The sequence below is a fragment of the Lemur catta genome, chromosome 2 (genome assembly GCF_020740605.2).
Source record: "Lemur catta isolate mLemCat1 chromosome 2, mLemCat1.pri, whole genome shotgun sequence".
NCBI classification, from domain to species: domain Eukaryota; kingdom Metazoa; phylum Chordata; class Mammalia; order Primates; family Lemuridae; genus Lemur; species Lemur catta.
The window spans coordinates 27,230,983-27,243,960 of NC_059129.1; the positions used below are offsets into that span (position 1 = coordinate 27,230,983).

At 56.9% G+C, this 12,978-nt stretch overlaps 1 protein-coding gene across 10 annotated transcripts; it reads left to right on the plus strand.

The window, feature by feature from the left end:
* The first annotated feature begins 1,042 nt into the window (after positions 1–1,042).
* Positions 1,043–12,606, plus strand: ORAI2 (ORAI calcium release-activated calcium modulator 2). Of its 10 annotated transcripts, none has more exons than XM_045543060.1 (5): positions 3,442–3,577; positions 5,404–5,497; positions 6,533–6,613; positions 7,150–7,387; positions 11,892–12,606. In XM_045543060.1, exons 4-5 carry the CDS (start codon positions 7,163–7,165, stop codon positions 12,417–12,419), a joined length of 753 nt encoding a protein of 250 aa, XP_045399016.1. In that variant the 5' UTR covers positions 3,442–3,577; positions 5,404–5,497; positions 6,533–6,613; positions 7,150–7,162; the 3' UTR covers positions 12,420–12,606. The 10 variants fall into 10 exon arrangements, with proteins under 10 accessions (XP_045399014.1, XP_045399017.1, XP_045399016.1 ...); XM_045543064.1 differs by lacking the exons at positions 3,442–3,577; positions 5,404–5,497; positions 6,533–6,613 and adding exons at positions 9,364–9,414; positions 9,639–11,643; positions 11,768–11,829 and having other exon boundaries at positions 7,301–7,387; XM_045543058.1 differs by lacking the exons at positions 3,442–3,577; positions 6,533–6,613 and adding an exon at positions 1,043–1,143.
* Positions 12,607–12,978: the final 372 nt, after the last annotated feature.

A 12,978-nucleotide genomic window follows, 5' to 3' on the forward strand; every position in this document is an offset into this window, starting at 1 on the left:
GTTTACTATCTGGCATACTTAACTAAAGTGAGCTGCAATTACCATATATTAACATATATTTCAGTAAAGAGAACTCTCTTAGAAATTATCCTGGAACAAGTCCCGTGAGGCAGTTTGTAGTGTCCTTATTCCGCAGAATGTAGCAGGTGCTTACTGAGCACCCACTAAGAGCCAAACCCAGAGGGCTCCCAAGCCCAGTTCTAGGCACTGGGAGGACGGCGAGCAAGACACCGAGCTCCAGGTCTGATCAAGAACAAGGTCTGATGAGTGTGGCGCTGGGTGCCGAGTGGGCACCTGACCCAGGCCTCAGGGAGGGGCTGAGCTGAGCTCTGAGGTGGCTCAGCAGTGCCAGAGCCCCCAGAGAGCAGAGGGGCAGCAGACACCCTGCCGTGGCCTCTAGACCCTGTTACAGGACTGGACTTTATCAGCCAGGCCACGAGTAACCTCTGAGGGGTGGGGCTGGAATGGAGAGACGCGAGGGGGACCTTTGACTGTGCAGTGCAGAGAACAGACTGGAAGGGGACAGATGGGGGCCCTGCAGTTGTGCAGGCCAGAGGTGGCGAGGGCCTGAGTTAGTGTGGACGCCAGAGACCTCCAGGAAAGAATTCACAGGACCTGCTGGGGAGGGGAGGAGTCCAGGATGACTTGAGATTTAGTGTCACCAGCTGAGGGGATGATGGAGGTGGGGCAAGCCTGCGAGGGAAAGATGACAGACTCATTTGTGGGCACCATGAAGTTGAGGGCCCCAGGGACAGGTGCTGCAGAGATGTCCCCCAGGCTGGGAAGAGAGATCAGGGCTGGGGGCGATGACTGGGGGTCGTCAGGCTGCCATGGTCCTTGAAACAACGGGTGGATGAGACCAGTCAGGAGTGTAGAGAAGAGAGGGGACCCAGACAACCCTGAGGAACACGTGTATCCAGGAGATGGCAGAGGGGACAAACAGAGTCACCAGAGCTAAGCAAGGAGGGTGTTTCCTGACGAGGGAGGGGCCCCCAGTGGCAGACAAGGCTGACGGCTAAACATCCTCTGGGGTTGGCAACACCATCTAGACTGCAGCGGGCTGAGGAGGAAATGGCCAAATGAAGCTGTCTCGAGAAGGCTGGCCATGAAGTGGAGAAAGGTGGTGACAGGAGGTTAAAGAAGGTGAGACAGTGGCAGCAGGGTGGCTGGGGGGCATCAGGCTCAGAGGAAGAGGGAGGGGGAGGGGGAGTAGTGGGGACTGGAGTGACAAAGGTCAGAAGGTGGACATTGGGTGAGGACAGGCGCTAGGTCATAGGAGTGAGTGGCCAAGGGGCTAGAACTAACACGTCAGGGGACACAAGCCACACTAACTGGGAGGCCATCCTCAGTGGTAAGACCTGGGGTCCAGAGGAAAGCAAGGACCACGGTCCACTAACAGAGGGGATGTGCATCCACAGGCAGGACTAGAAGGTGGCTGACCCTCCACGTGTGCCACTAAGAACCGGTCTTTTGCAAATGTGGGGTAGCTGAGGCCGTAGGATAGGAAGTGACTTGCCCAGGTCAGCCAATTAGGGAAATTGCCCAGACTGCAGCCCGGACAACCGGGCTGGGTGGCTGGGTGGCTGGCACTTGTGCACCTTGACCTGAACCTCCTTCCCCTCTGTGTAACTCCCACTCCACTACCTGTGCACCTGAGGGGGCCCCTCCTACTATTAATATTAGTTTTGTAATTGTAAGATCTTTCAACATGGTGCTGTCACCCTCCTCAGTCTTTTAGGGAAAAAACATTTAGGGAAAAGCCATTCTCCGTGTTTGGTTAGGAAACTAGCTCTGAAAAGCACTGGTAATTATGACTTGCATTTTGCTTCTGTCGCTGCAAGCTGGATAAACGTGCCTGGGGGCGGAGGCACGCTGGCATGGGAAGCTTTCTCAAGGATGAGCTAAGTCAGGCTGCAAGAGTGAGCATTCAACAAGCCAAGGCCTCCCTTGCCGAGAGGATGTTCATCTATGATGCAACTGCTGCAGTTTGCAAAGTGTTTTCTTCCTGTTTTCCATTTCCTTTTACCAAGAGCTCCACATTTGAAAGCCACGGTATGACTGCATTTGGGGAACTTTGCCCCTGAAATGCAAACAGTATCTTTCCCATAACCATATATAGGGGTAAGGTGGGAGGGGCAGGAGTCAACCTGGGATTTTCTTATGCCCTTGTTAGGGCCTACCCTGTCTGTTACATCAGTAACCAGGAGGGGGAAACCTGGTTTATTAGTTTCTAAATGCCCTCCTGGATTAAAAAGTATCATTCCAGCTCCCAGCAATGGCCACTACGGTGGCTCACACCTGTAATCCCAGCATTTTGGGAGGCTGAGGCGGGAGGATCATTTGAGGCCCCGAGTTTGAGGTTGCAGTTAGGTGTGATAGTGCCACTGCACTCCAGCCTCGGCTCAAAAAACAGTGCAGCTTGAAGTGTAAATGGATTTAGCCTGACATCTGCAACATCTACTCTTCCAAATGTCAGAAAACTTGGATTGGTTGACACGAGTGGAATTTTTCTTGCGATTGGATAAATGTGTCACGGTCCAATGCTGGTGTGACAGATGGAAAAATCCTATGTAGGGCACGCAGCAGCCTACCAGGCTCGCAGGAAGGATACCAGGGGGCCGTGTGGCACCGAAGGCTGATAGGAACCCGTCTCGCCTTCGGTGAATCACTCGTGCACTTCCTGATAAGAACTTTACTGTTTGAACATCCCGGTGGTAAAACCGCAGAGTTTATCTGCAGTAGCAAACACAAGGGGCTGGGCACAAACCCTTCAGGGCCATCTGCCAACAGCCAGGAGAACGAGCGCGCTGCGCCAGGCTTGGGTCCCCGCTGCTGTCGCTGGGCCGGTGCGGTCCGGGCGACCCCCAGCCAGCCCTGCCTGGTGCCATCGTGCGCCTGGGCAGACGCGGGCGGCCAGACGGAGCCTCCCCTTCCACCCGTCCCCCACCCTGCCCACCTCGCCTGCCCGCCCTGTGCCCACGCCCCAGCCCTCCACGCGGCCACTCGCCGGTGCCAGGCGGCCCTCGAGGCTCACCCCGCCAACCCCGGCTCCCATTCTGCGCTCAGACCCAGGGGCAGAGGAAGCCCAGCTCCTGGTCTGTCGCGGGGGCCGGGCCCAGTCCTCCCGCGCGCCCCGTCGCCACCGTGAGGCCACTCCCGGTGACCCCGGGCCGGGGCAGGGGGGTGCGCGCGGCTCGCAGTCCCCCCGGCGCCCCGCACTCCCCCGCGCGCTGCCCTGGGGTGGTCCCGGCGGGTGCGGGGCCGCAGGGCGGGGACCCCCTCCCCCCGCTCTCCCCGAGGAGGCCCCTCGAGCTCCGCCCCTCCCGGCCCGGAGGGTGACGTGGCCTCAGCACCCCCGCGGGCCGGTCACGTGACGGCGGCGCGCCGTTGCCATGGCAGCGGCTGCGGCGGCCGGCGGAGGCGGGGCCGGGGGGAGGGGGGACTCCGGGCGACCGGCGGAAGGAGGGAGGGGGCCGCGCTCGGCGCCCAGGCCCGGCCACGGGGCCGCACGGCCGCGCCACCGCCGCCTGCCGCGAGCTGGGAGCCGGCGCCGGGCGGGGCGGGCAAGGCAGCTCCGGTGAGTGCTCCGCGGCCGTCCCGCGCCTTCCCCTCCCTTGGCCGCGGGGGTTGGCGGGGGGCAGCTGGGGGGGCCGGAATTGGACCGGGGACCCTCGCCAGGGGAGGGACGCGGCTTCCTCCTGGGCAGGCTCGGGATGGAGCGGAAGGAAGAGAGGACCGCCGCGGGGTTGCGGGGCCGCCAGGTGTCCCCAGCCCGCGGGATCCCGGGCGGGGTGCGGCGCCGAGAGGATTCGGAGGGCAGGGGCCCAGCCGAGTGCGGGTCCTGCAGCCGCTGGGGCTTCCCAGGGGAAGGGACAGGGATGCAGGTGGTCACCTCCGGGAGGCCCCCGCCCCGCGCGCCTGTGTGACAGACACTCGCCATTGCCCGTGCCCCAGATGTTTAGAGGAAGTCAAGACAGGCCAACTCCAAAACCTCCCCACTGGGAATATTTCTAACAGACCTGCCGGGGAGAATCACTCATCTTTAGAGAGACGGTCACCGCTATCCTACAAGAACTCTTTTCTCTGACTGCTCGTTATAAAAACAACGAAACAAACCCACAAGCTTCACCCAGGAGCGCATCCTTTGGAGCCTGTGCCACCTGGCAGAAATGCAGGGCTCCTTCTGGCCCCACCCCACCTGCTGCCTGAGCTCCAGGGTGTGGGGACCAGACTCTGCCCCTCCCCTTGGGCCGTGAGGCCTGGCACAAGGTCGGCCGCTGGGAGCTAAAGGATGGATTTGAACACGTCCTGCCCTGCATGCGCTCTCTGGAGGCGGCGGCTTCTTTACCTTCAGGACCTGCAGGCCTGTCTCAAGACCCAGCTCCAGGCAGACAACCAGCCCTTCCTTCCCAGCCCCGCCCACTCTGGGGACATCTGCAGAGCCAGCACTGCCCTGGCCGCTCCCTGGAGGCCACCCTCAGACCTCATTGTCTGAGTGCTCCGTCTCCACTCTCAGACTTGAGCCTGGCCTACGTTCACTGATGGCCCCCGGACATCCCTCTTCTTCACCCTTGTCCCTTTGGAGGCCACCAGGCCCTCCCCTGCCTCCCAGCCTGCCGAACATTCCCTGGGTTGAGCTGTGGTCCCAAACAAGACTGACCCAGCAGTTCCCAGACTGTTGCATCACCAGCTCCTTCCATGCCCCCCTACAGCTGGACGCCGCTGGAGAGAAGCCAGCAGAGTCGTGCTGCAGGGCCCACTGGCCCTAAGCCCCAAGTGTCTTCCACACACATCTCCCTGCACCCCCCCTCAGGCAGCCAGCCTTCCCGCCCTGTCCCCTGGAGGATCGGAGCCATCCCAAATGTGCCTGGAGCTTGTCTTCCTGCCTCTCAGGACCCTTCCATGGGGGCAGCACCTTGTCTTTGAGGGGGGGGGTCCCTCTTGGCCAAGACTGCCTTCACTACCTGCTATGTCCTCATACCCTCCCTGGTGTTGCCTGCCCCCTGGTGTTGCCTGCGGGGGACCTTTCCCCTGCCGCCCTAGCTATCCACTGTGGCACTGAGCTCTTTGGAAGAGAGTCGCCCCCTTATCCTGCTCCCGCACTGGGCAGTGAGATTCTTGCCTCTTTCACCTTTGCTGCCTTCAAACCAAGTGCAGGAAGCGTCCGTGGGATGCAGGAGGGAGGAAGGAGAGATGCTTGAGGGGTAGCAGAGGTCAGCCCCTCACCGTCTGACCCCTAACTCTGTGTACCGTCTTCCTCAGACCTGCAGGCTCAATTCCGTCCTATATGGGGGAGGCGGGGGGAGAGGCGAAAATGCATTTCCAAATTGTGACATTTTCAGTTATGTGGAGCTAACCAACGGATTGGTTTAATGAGCAGCACTTCTCTGAATTCTCCCCAAGGGAAGGGACGTTCCGGGGATGGAAGTGCTTGAACGCAGTGCTGCTGGCTGAGATGGGACCGAGCACCCGAGCTGGCATTCCTACAAATGACCTGGTAATTGGCATCCCCTGGCAGAGATAAGAGAGTACAGAACTGTTCCCGGGAATACTGTCGGGCAGTGGAAGCTGTGGCCCTGCAGCCTGGCACCGCAAGAGACACCTTTCCCCACCTCCAGCACCTTCTTGTTAAGCCCTGCTGGAGGCTGGCATGGATGGACGAAGTCTGGGGCATTTCCTCAGCTGCTGACCCTTGTAAACACCCCCGGTCCCACCCATCCACGCACTCCCTGGGCCCTAGAAACGCTGATCTGTTTGCAGTAGCTAAAGTAGGCTCTCCATGGAGCCTGTGGGGGTCTGAACAGAGAAGTTACTTTCTGATGCCAAGTACGCCGCAAGGTGCCTGTGCCCTTGGAGTGTGCCCTGCAGATTAATTAGCGCTGGATCCCGGCGTGTTGCTGCCAGGCCAGCCCCTTGGGCCACATGAGACTGCCAATCCCCTGTTTGGATTAGTGGAGATTTGGGTTTAAATTCACAGATCTTGACAGATTAGTCTTTCTGATATCCAGTCCTTGTTACTATCAAACCAGAGGTCTACCAGGTACGAGTCCGGGCGTCTCCAGCGTCTGTTTCTCCTTAAAATGTACCGTGTCAGTTGGTGGATTTAGTTTTCATTTTGTGGAATGGTTCCACTGCAGCCTGGATGTGGTTTTACTTTAGTCTTATAAACCCAGTATTTTTTGAAGGTAATCTGTACTGATTAAAATTTAAGTTAGATTTGAGAAACTAGCAGCTACTTGGAAGTGTTTATTCCATGGTTGGCACCTGGACGTTGAAAGCAGGTTTGGGTCCCCAGGTGTGCCATCTTGCTCAAAAGTCCCGCAGGTGGGAGTGGTTCTGAACATGAGGGCGTGAGGTCCGAGGTCAGCTGTTACGCTCAGAATCACGCAGGCGACTCAAAGCCAGGTGTTTTGACCTTCGGTGCCAGGCTCTTTCTAAACGCCACAGCTGCTGTGCCGTGAGGATAAGTGCGAGTCACAGGATTCAGTAGGGACTTTTGGCCACACCTGACTGGAGCCTTTCTGGCCACCAGGAGGCTGGGTTCCAGCTTTGCGGACGGATGACCTCGCTGCAGCGGCACCGGGAATGCACGCCTGAGCTTCCGTTCCTGCAGGTGGCCCCCACGTTTGGTTTGGGGACTGCTTTGGAGACCAGGGCCCCACACCCACACTCGCTTTGAACCCCTACGTCTCTGACATGAGGCCTGTACGGCAGGGCCCGGGGAATATTAAATGGGCTTGGAGTCTGGCTTTATTTATTTATTTTTTTTTTTGAGACACAGTCTCGCTCTGTTGCCCGGGCTGGAGTGCTGTGGTGTCAGCCTAGCTCACAGCAACCTCAGACTCCTGGGCTCAAGCAATCCTCCTGCCTCAGCCTCCCAAGTAGCTGGGACTACAGGTGTGCACTACCACGCCCAGCTATATTTTTCTGGCTAAGTTGCGTGGCTACTTTATTTCTATTTTTAGTAGAGACAGCGTCTTGCTCTTGCTGAGGCTGGTTTGGAACTCCTGACCTTAACTGATCCTCCCACCTCGGCCTCCCTGAGTGCTAGGATTACAGGTGTGAGCCACCGAGCCCAGCCTGAGCCTGGCTTTTCAAGGCCACAGAAACCTTCTCGGCGGCCTGAGCGTGTCTCTCTCCCTTCCCTAGCCTGGCTCCAACCATGAGCGCTGAGCTCAACGTGCCTGTGGACCCCTCCACTCCTGCCTGCTCCGAGCCTGGCCACAAGGGCATGGATTACCGCGACTGGGTCCGCCGCAGCTACCTGGAACTGGTCACCTCCAATCACCACTCGGTGCAGGCCCTGTCCTGGAGGAAGCTGTACCTGAGCAGGGCCAAGCTCAAGGCCTCCAGCAGGACCTCAGCCCTCCTTTCGGGCTTCGCTATGGTGAGTGCAGCCCGTGGGGGGAGCTCAGCCGGTCATATGGGGCAGAGTGCTCCCTCCGGGCCCCTGGCAGCCAGGACGGACCACTGGGAAGTGTCTGCCCGTGTCCCAGCTCCTCCAAGAGGGCTGTTCTTTGGGCGGTGGGGTGGAGGGAGGCTGTGCGGGGAGGATGGAGGGTGGGATTCCAAGGCCCTGAGTCCTCAGAAAGTTCCCTCCTTCTGTGCATGGAAAGTATTTGCTTAGCAAGGAGGTTGGTGCAGGGTAATTAAAACAGCTTCAGTGTTTCCGTGTCCAGGGTTTCCTGGGGAGAGGGACCCACGTCTGCCCCATCTCAGGCACCACCCAAGAATTTGGAAATCTGAGAGATTTGAGTCGGGACTCGCAGATTGGGGCTTGCTCAGTTTAGCCCAGTTAGGGATGCAGACTTGTCCCCTGAATGTGGCCTCCGGGGTGACGAAGCAGAACCTCTGGCCTGGCTCCCAGCTGTCAGTTTCCCTGAGTCATCCCCCAAGTGTCATCCCCTAGGACAAAAATCAGTCTGGGGGCAAAGCCTATCTCCTGTTGACTCCAAACCCACATCCCCTGGGGGAATCGTTTCAGAGGTTGAGGAGAGGGAGTGAGAAGCAACAGAGTGCTCAGATGTCTTGTTGGGCCGGAAGCCATTTCTTTCTTTATGTAAAAACAACTGTTTTCTATAGCCCAGAGCCTCAGCTGTTAAACTGGTAGGACAATTGAAAATAATAAGCTGATAGCGAGCCACTGTGGCCACAAGGGCCTGCTCAGTCATCGGTATGGGCCACTCTTGGACAAATGAGACGTTTCATAGTCAGGCTGAGGCTTTGTACAAGGCGGGGCAGAGGTCACCTAGTTTTGTGTTTAGGTCTGTAGTTTAAAGCAAGGCTTATTTAGGTTTTGTGTTTTATTTTTTAACATATTGCCGAAGTGTATAGTTATAGGGTGTACAACTTTGGCGCGGAATGACTTTGTTCCATGGTTTTCATCCCATTAAAAAAAAAAGACTATTTTCTCAATCTTAATTTTAAGGAATGTGTGAGAAGTTTAGATGTCACTATTAAATTGAAGCTGTTTTTTACATGACAGAAGAATTATATTGCATTAAATTTTTCTGGCTGGTGCTACCCCCCACCTTTGAAAAATTAACTCTTAAGTACTTAACACAGGTGGTTTCCTTTCTGTGTGGGGCCTGGGTTTTGGAAATCCTTTCTTGGCTGCAGCTGTCTTTTTTAGACCTTGGCCTTGCAAATATTTGGCTTTGCAAACTTTTGACAGCTTTACAGTTTTGTTTTTTTTTAAGACAGAGTCTCACTCTGTTGCCCGGGCTAGAGTGAGTGCCGTGGCGTCAGCCTAGCTCACAGCAACCTCAAACTCCTGGGCTTAAGGGATCCTTCTGCCTCAGCCTCCTGAGTAGCTGGGACTACAGGCATGCGCCACCATGCCCGGCTAATTTTTTCTTTATATATTTTTAGTTGTCCAGATAATTTTTATTTCTATTTTTAGTAGAGACGGGGTCTCGCTCAGGCTGGTCTCGAACTCCTGACGTCGAGCGATCCACCCACCTCGGCCTCCCAGAGGGCTAAGGATTACAGGCGTGAGCCACCATGCCCGGCCCAGCTTTACAGTTTTTGAGTCAGCAAAATGCTCCCCCAAGACTGAGGCTTCAAGATCACTAAATAAAATTTGAAAACAAGCCCTGTGAATAAAGCTATAAAACAGGACATGTGAATCCTGGAGGATGAGTTTGAGACTTCATGACTGCCCTTGGGGGTATGCAGTGGTGTTAGAATGAGAATAGTAGAGGTGGGAATCTGATCACCCAGCTTGGCCTGGCCTGGGGGCAGTCCCATTCTCCTGTAATCAGTCATTTCCTGCTCATTGATGAGTATCTCCTCTCTACCAGCAAGTGCTTCCTTAAGCAGTTTGGAGGCACATTCCAGAAGTGCCTTTGCTCTCTCTTCTAGAAGTTTCCTCCTGGAGACTGCCCCAGCCTGACGTGCACTGGCCATCACAGAGTATGCAGCCATCCCTTGGCATCCTGGAGGGATGGGTTCCAGGACCCCCAGGGGTACCAAAATCCACAGGTGCTTGAGTCCACGTGTGGCATTTGCACATAGCCTACGCACAGCCTCCTGTACACTCTAAGTCATCTCTAGATTACTTAGAACACCTAATACAGTGTAAATGCTGTGTGAGTGGTTATACTGTATTGACTTCTTATTTGTATTATTTTTTATAGTGGTCCTTCCCCCGCCCAGTATTTTTGCTATGCGGTTGGTTGCATCTACATATTCAGAAGCCGTGGATATGAAGGCTGCACGGGGAAGCCGGCGTGTGCCCCCTCAATTGATTAGATTAATCTACCACTATTCAATCAGATCGTTCTTCAGACTCGGGGCAGCTTGGGGGAAATAAGTGACAGACGCAGATCATCAGAAATCCCAGCTGAATTGGGGCAGGGACACGGAGCAGTAAAAACCGCAGTTTGCTAGGCGGGGCCCCTTGTTTATATTATGTATTCCCTAATTAGAATTGCAAAGCTGTTCCTTTGTTCGATAGCAAGCACTTAGGCCTAGCCATTAGCTTATTTCCTCATGTTTAGCCTTCCCCTAACAGAGAACCAGTGATCCGAGGCCCCTCATAAAATCTCTGCGTAAACACAGTGAAAATGGCCTTTGGGCCTCTTCTCTGGAGGTAGAACACAACCACTCTTTGTAGACTGCATCTCCTACCTTTTATTCTACTTAGTTCCTTCTTGGAACCCTGTGTAGTTTGTGATATTCTTTTGTTGGGCCATATTCTTTGTGGTAGTAAGAGCCCACCCAGAGCCACAGGGGCACTGAGAAGAGACCACCCCTCAGTGTTGTATTGTGACTACTGTCTTTTAGATATTTTTGACAGTGGCCCAGCCATAGCATTATTGAGTTGCTATTCAGCTCTGGTCCACTAGGACTGCCATATCCTCTTCTATCTACCTAGTATTCCATCATCATTGAAGGTGAGGTGAAGGGATAAGGTTCCCCAAGAGGCAGTAGTTGCTAAAAGTTATGAAATCCTCTTATATATATTTAAAAACAGAGATGGCTGATCTAGGAGGCAAACACTGTGGGTGGAAAAACCTTCCCCAGTCTTTTTCTTTTTGCCTCCCTGCCCCCTTCTTTGACTAGTCTGGCTTCTTTGGCTGCCCGGGAGAAGGTGCTTGGCTCCCCTGCAGTCCTTGCTGGGCCTGGACTAAACCCTCCCCTGGGGTGAGGGGCGGGGAGGGGATCCACAGTGCTGGGGGCAGGTGGGGGCCCGGGAGGGCACCACTGGGTGTGGCCTTGGTCTGACTGCAGGGGGAGTGCGGGAAGGGCACGCTGTGAAAACCCCTTGGGTGCATGGTGAGCAGGCGGCAGTGGCTGTAGGCACCGCCTGCCGCAGAGGTAAGCTGGGGCTTCCGGTTCCCTCTTTGGGGCTTTTTCTTCCTTTCATTTAAAAATAATTTTTATTTCACCAAAGCGTAGTACAGGAACATAGTTTTAAAAATGCTTATAACAAACCCTGGCAGCCCTGGAGGGAGGGCACTGGGCTGCGGCTGCAGGGTTCCAGATGACACACAGAGGCCACGGTGCTCGGCGCGTCCGTTTCAGGCCTCACCCGCTGGTGTCCCCTGCCCGCGGCTGCCGATTTCTCTCCCTCGGCCCAGCCCCGGCTCCTTCCCACGGCTGCTCCCCTCGCCTCACCCCGCTTTCCTGGCCTTCGGAGACGCAGCTCTCCCCCAGCTTCTGGCCTCAGCTGCGAGATGCCCCGTGTGGTCTGTACGAGGCCGTCCGGGGGTGCAGCTCCGAGTCCGGGGACCATTAAGAGTCTCCCTTTTTACCTTTCAAAAGGTCAGTTTTTATTTTTTGAAAAACAGCCATTTTTTTGCAGCTAAGCCAGCTTCAGCCTAGCTGTGACATCAGCAAAGCTGCGCAGACCACGCCCAGGGCGGTGGGCCTGTGCCCTGGGTGCTAGCTGGCACCGCAGAGGCGTCCCCGCTTCTGGGTCTAGGAAGGCACCTGGGGGTGATCACCTGTGCGTCCTTACTTTCTTCTGTACTTTAGATTTTTCCTTAGTGTGATCTTCTTTAGCTAGACAGAAAAAGGAAAGTTTGAAATATTTAAGTATCAAGAACAGGTTCTCTGGTCTTCAAGGGCCCAGAACATGGGTGAGTCCCCAGGTAGGTAAGTCCGTGGGTGCCCGCAGCCCTCCACACTGCCTGGCAGGTGGCCGTGGTGGGGGTGCAGCCTGCCCTGCCCTCCCCGCCCAGCCCCGCTCTTCCTGGCAGGTGGCCATGGTGGAGGTGCAGCCTGCCCTGCCCTCCCCGCCCAGCCCCGCTCTTCCTGGCAGGTGGCCGTGGTGGGGGTGCAGCCTGCCCTGCCCTCCCCGCCCAGCCCCGCTCTTCCTGGCAGGTGGCCGTGGTGGGGGTGCAGCCTGCCCTGCCCTCCCCGCCCAGCCCCGCTCTTCCTGGCAGGTGGCCATGGTGGAGGTGCAGCTGGAGACGCAGTACCAGTACCCGCGGCCGCTGCTCATCGCCTTCAGCGCCTGCACCACGGTGCTGGTGGCCGTGCACCTGTTTGCCCTGCTCATCAGCACGTGCATCCTGCCCAACGTGGAGGCCGTGAGCAACATCCACAACCTCAACTCCATCAGCGAGTCGCCGCACGAGCGCATGCACCCCTACATAGAGCTGGCCTGGGGCTTCTCCACCGTGCTGGGCATCCTGCTCTTCCTGGCCGAGGTGGTGCTGCTCTGCTGGATCAAGTTCCTCCCCGTGGACGCCAGGCGCCCGCCTGGCCCCGGCAGCCACACGGGCTGGCAGGCCGCCCTGGTGTCCACCATCATCATGGTGCCCGTGGGCCTCATCTTCGTGGTCTTCACCATCCACTTCTACCGCTCGCTGGTGCGCCACAAGACGGAGCGCCACAACCGCGAGATCGAGGAGCTGCACAAGCTCAAGGTGCAGCTGGACGGGCACGAGCGCAGCCTGCAGGTCGTGTGAGTGGCTGGGCCAGTGCCTGGCAGCCAAATGAAAACTGCTTGCTTTGGGGAGACTCAACAATGCAAACCGCTCCCCAGGCTGCTTAGACACTGCCAGATGGTTCAAGACCAAAGTTCTACTCCTGTCTTAATGTAACAACCCGGATGATTTTCCCTGAGATGGAACGTCTGGTAGTTAACCAAGACACTGTGTTGCTGAGAGCTTAGGGGGCAAAGAAAGGCTGATTCCTGGGCCCTGGGATTTCCTGGGTCGGGGCAAGCGGAAGAGGCTCCAGGGGATCCATCCCCAGGCCCTGTCTCAGGAAGGGCTGTGAGCAGTACCCAGTGGCCAAGGGACTCTCTGGGACCTGGAACGTGCAGCCGGCCGGGGAAGGGAGCGGCTGGGCAGGGGCGTGAGTTCAGAGGGGAGCAGCATGTCCGATGGTGATGAGGCGGGGACTGTGGCAGTCAGCTGGGCGCAGGAGGACAGCTTGGTGTTTCCTCCCTCTAGCCCTGGAGGGAGGTGGGTACCTGGCTTTGGGGGGAGGCAGCAGCTTGGGGCACACAGCGCAGCAGGTGGG

Coding starts and splice junctions, on each gene's coding strand:
- ORAI2 (XM_045543058.1), top strand. Junction 7,388..11,891: donor TCCTTTCGGGCTTCGCTATG/GTGAGTGCAGCC, acceptor TCTTCCTGGCAG/GTGGCCATGGTGGAGGTGCA.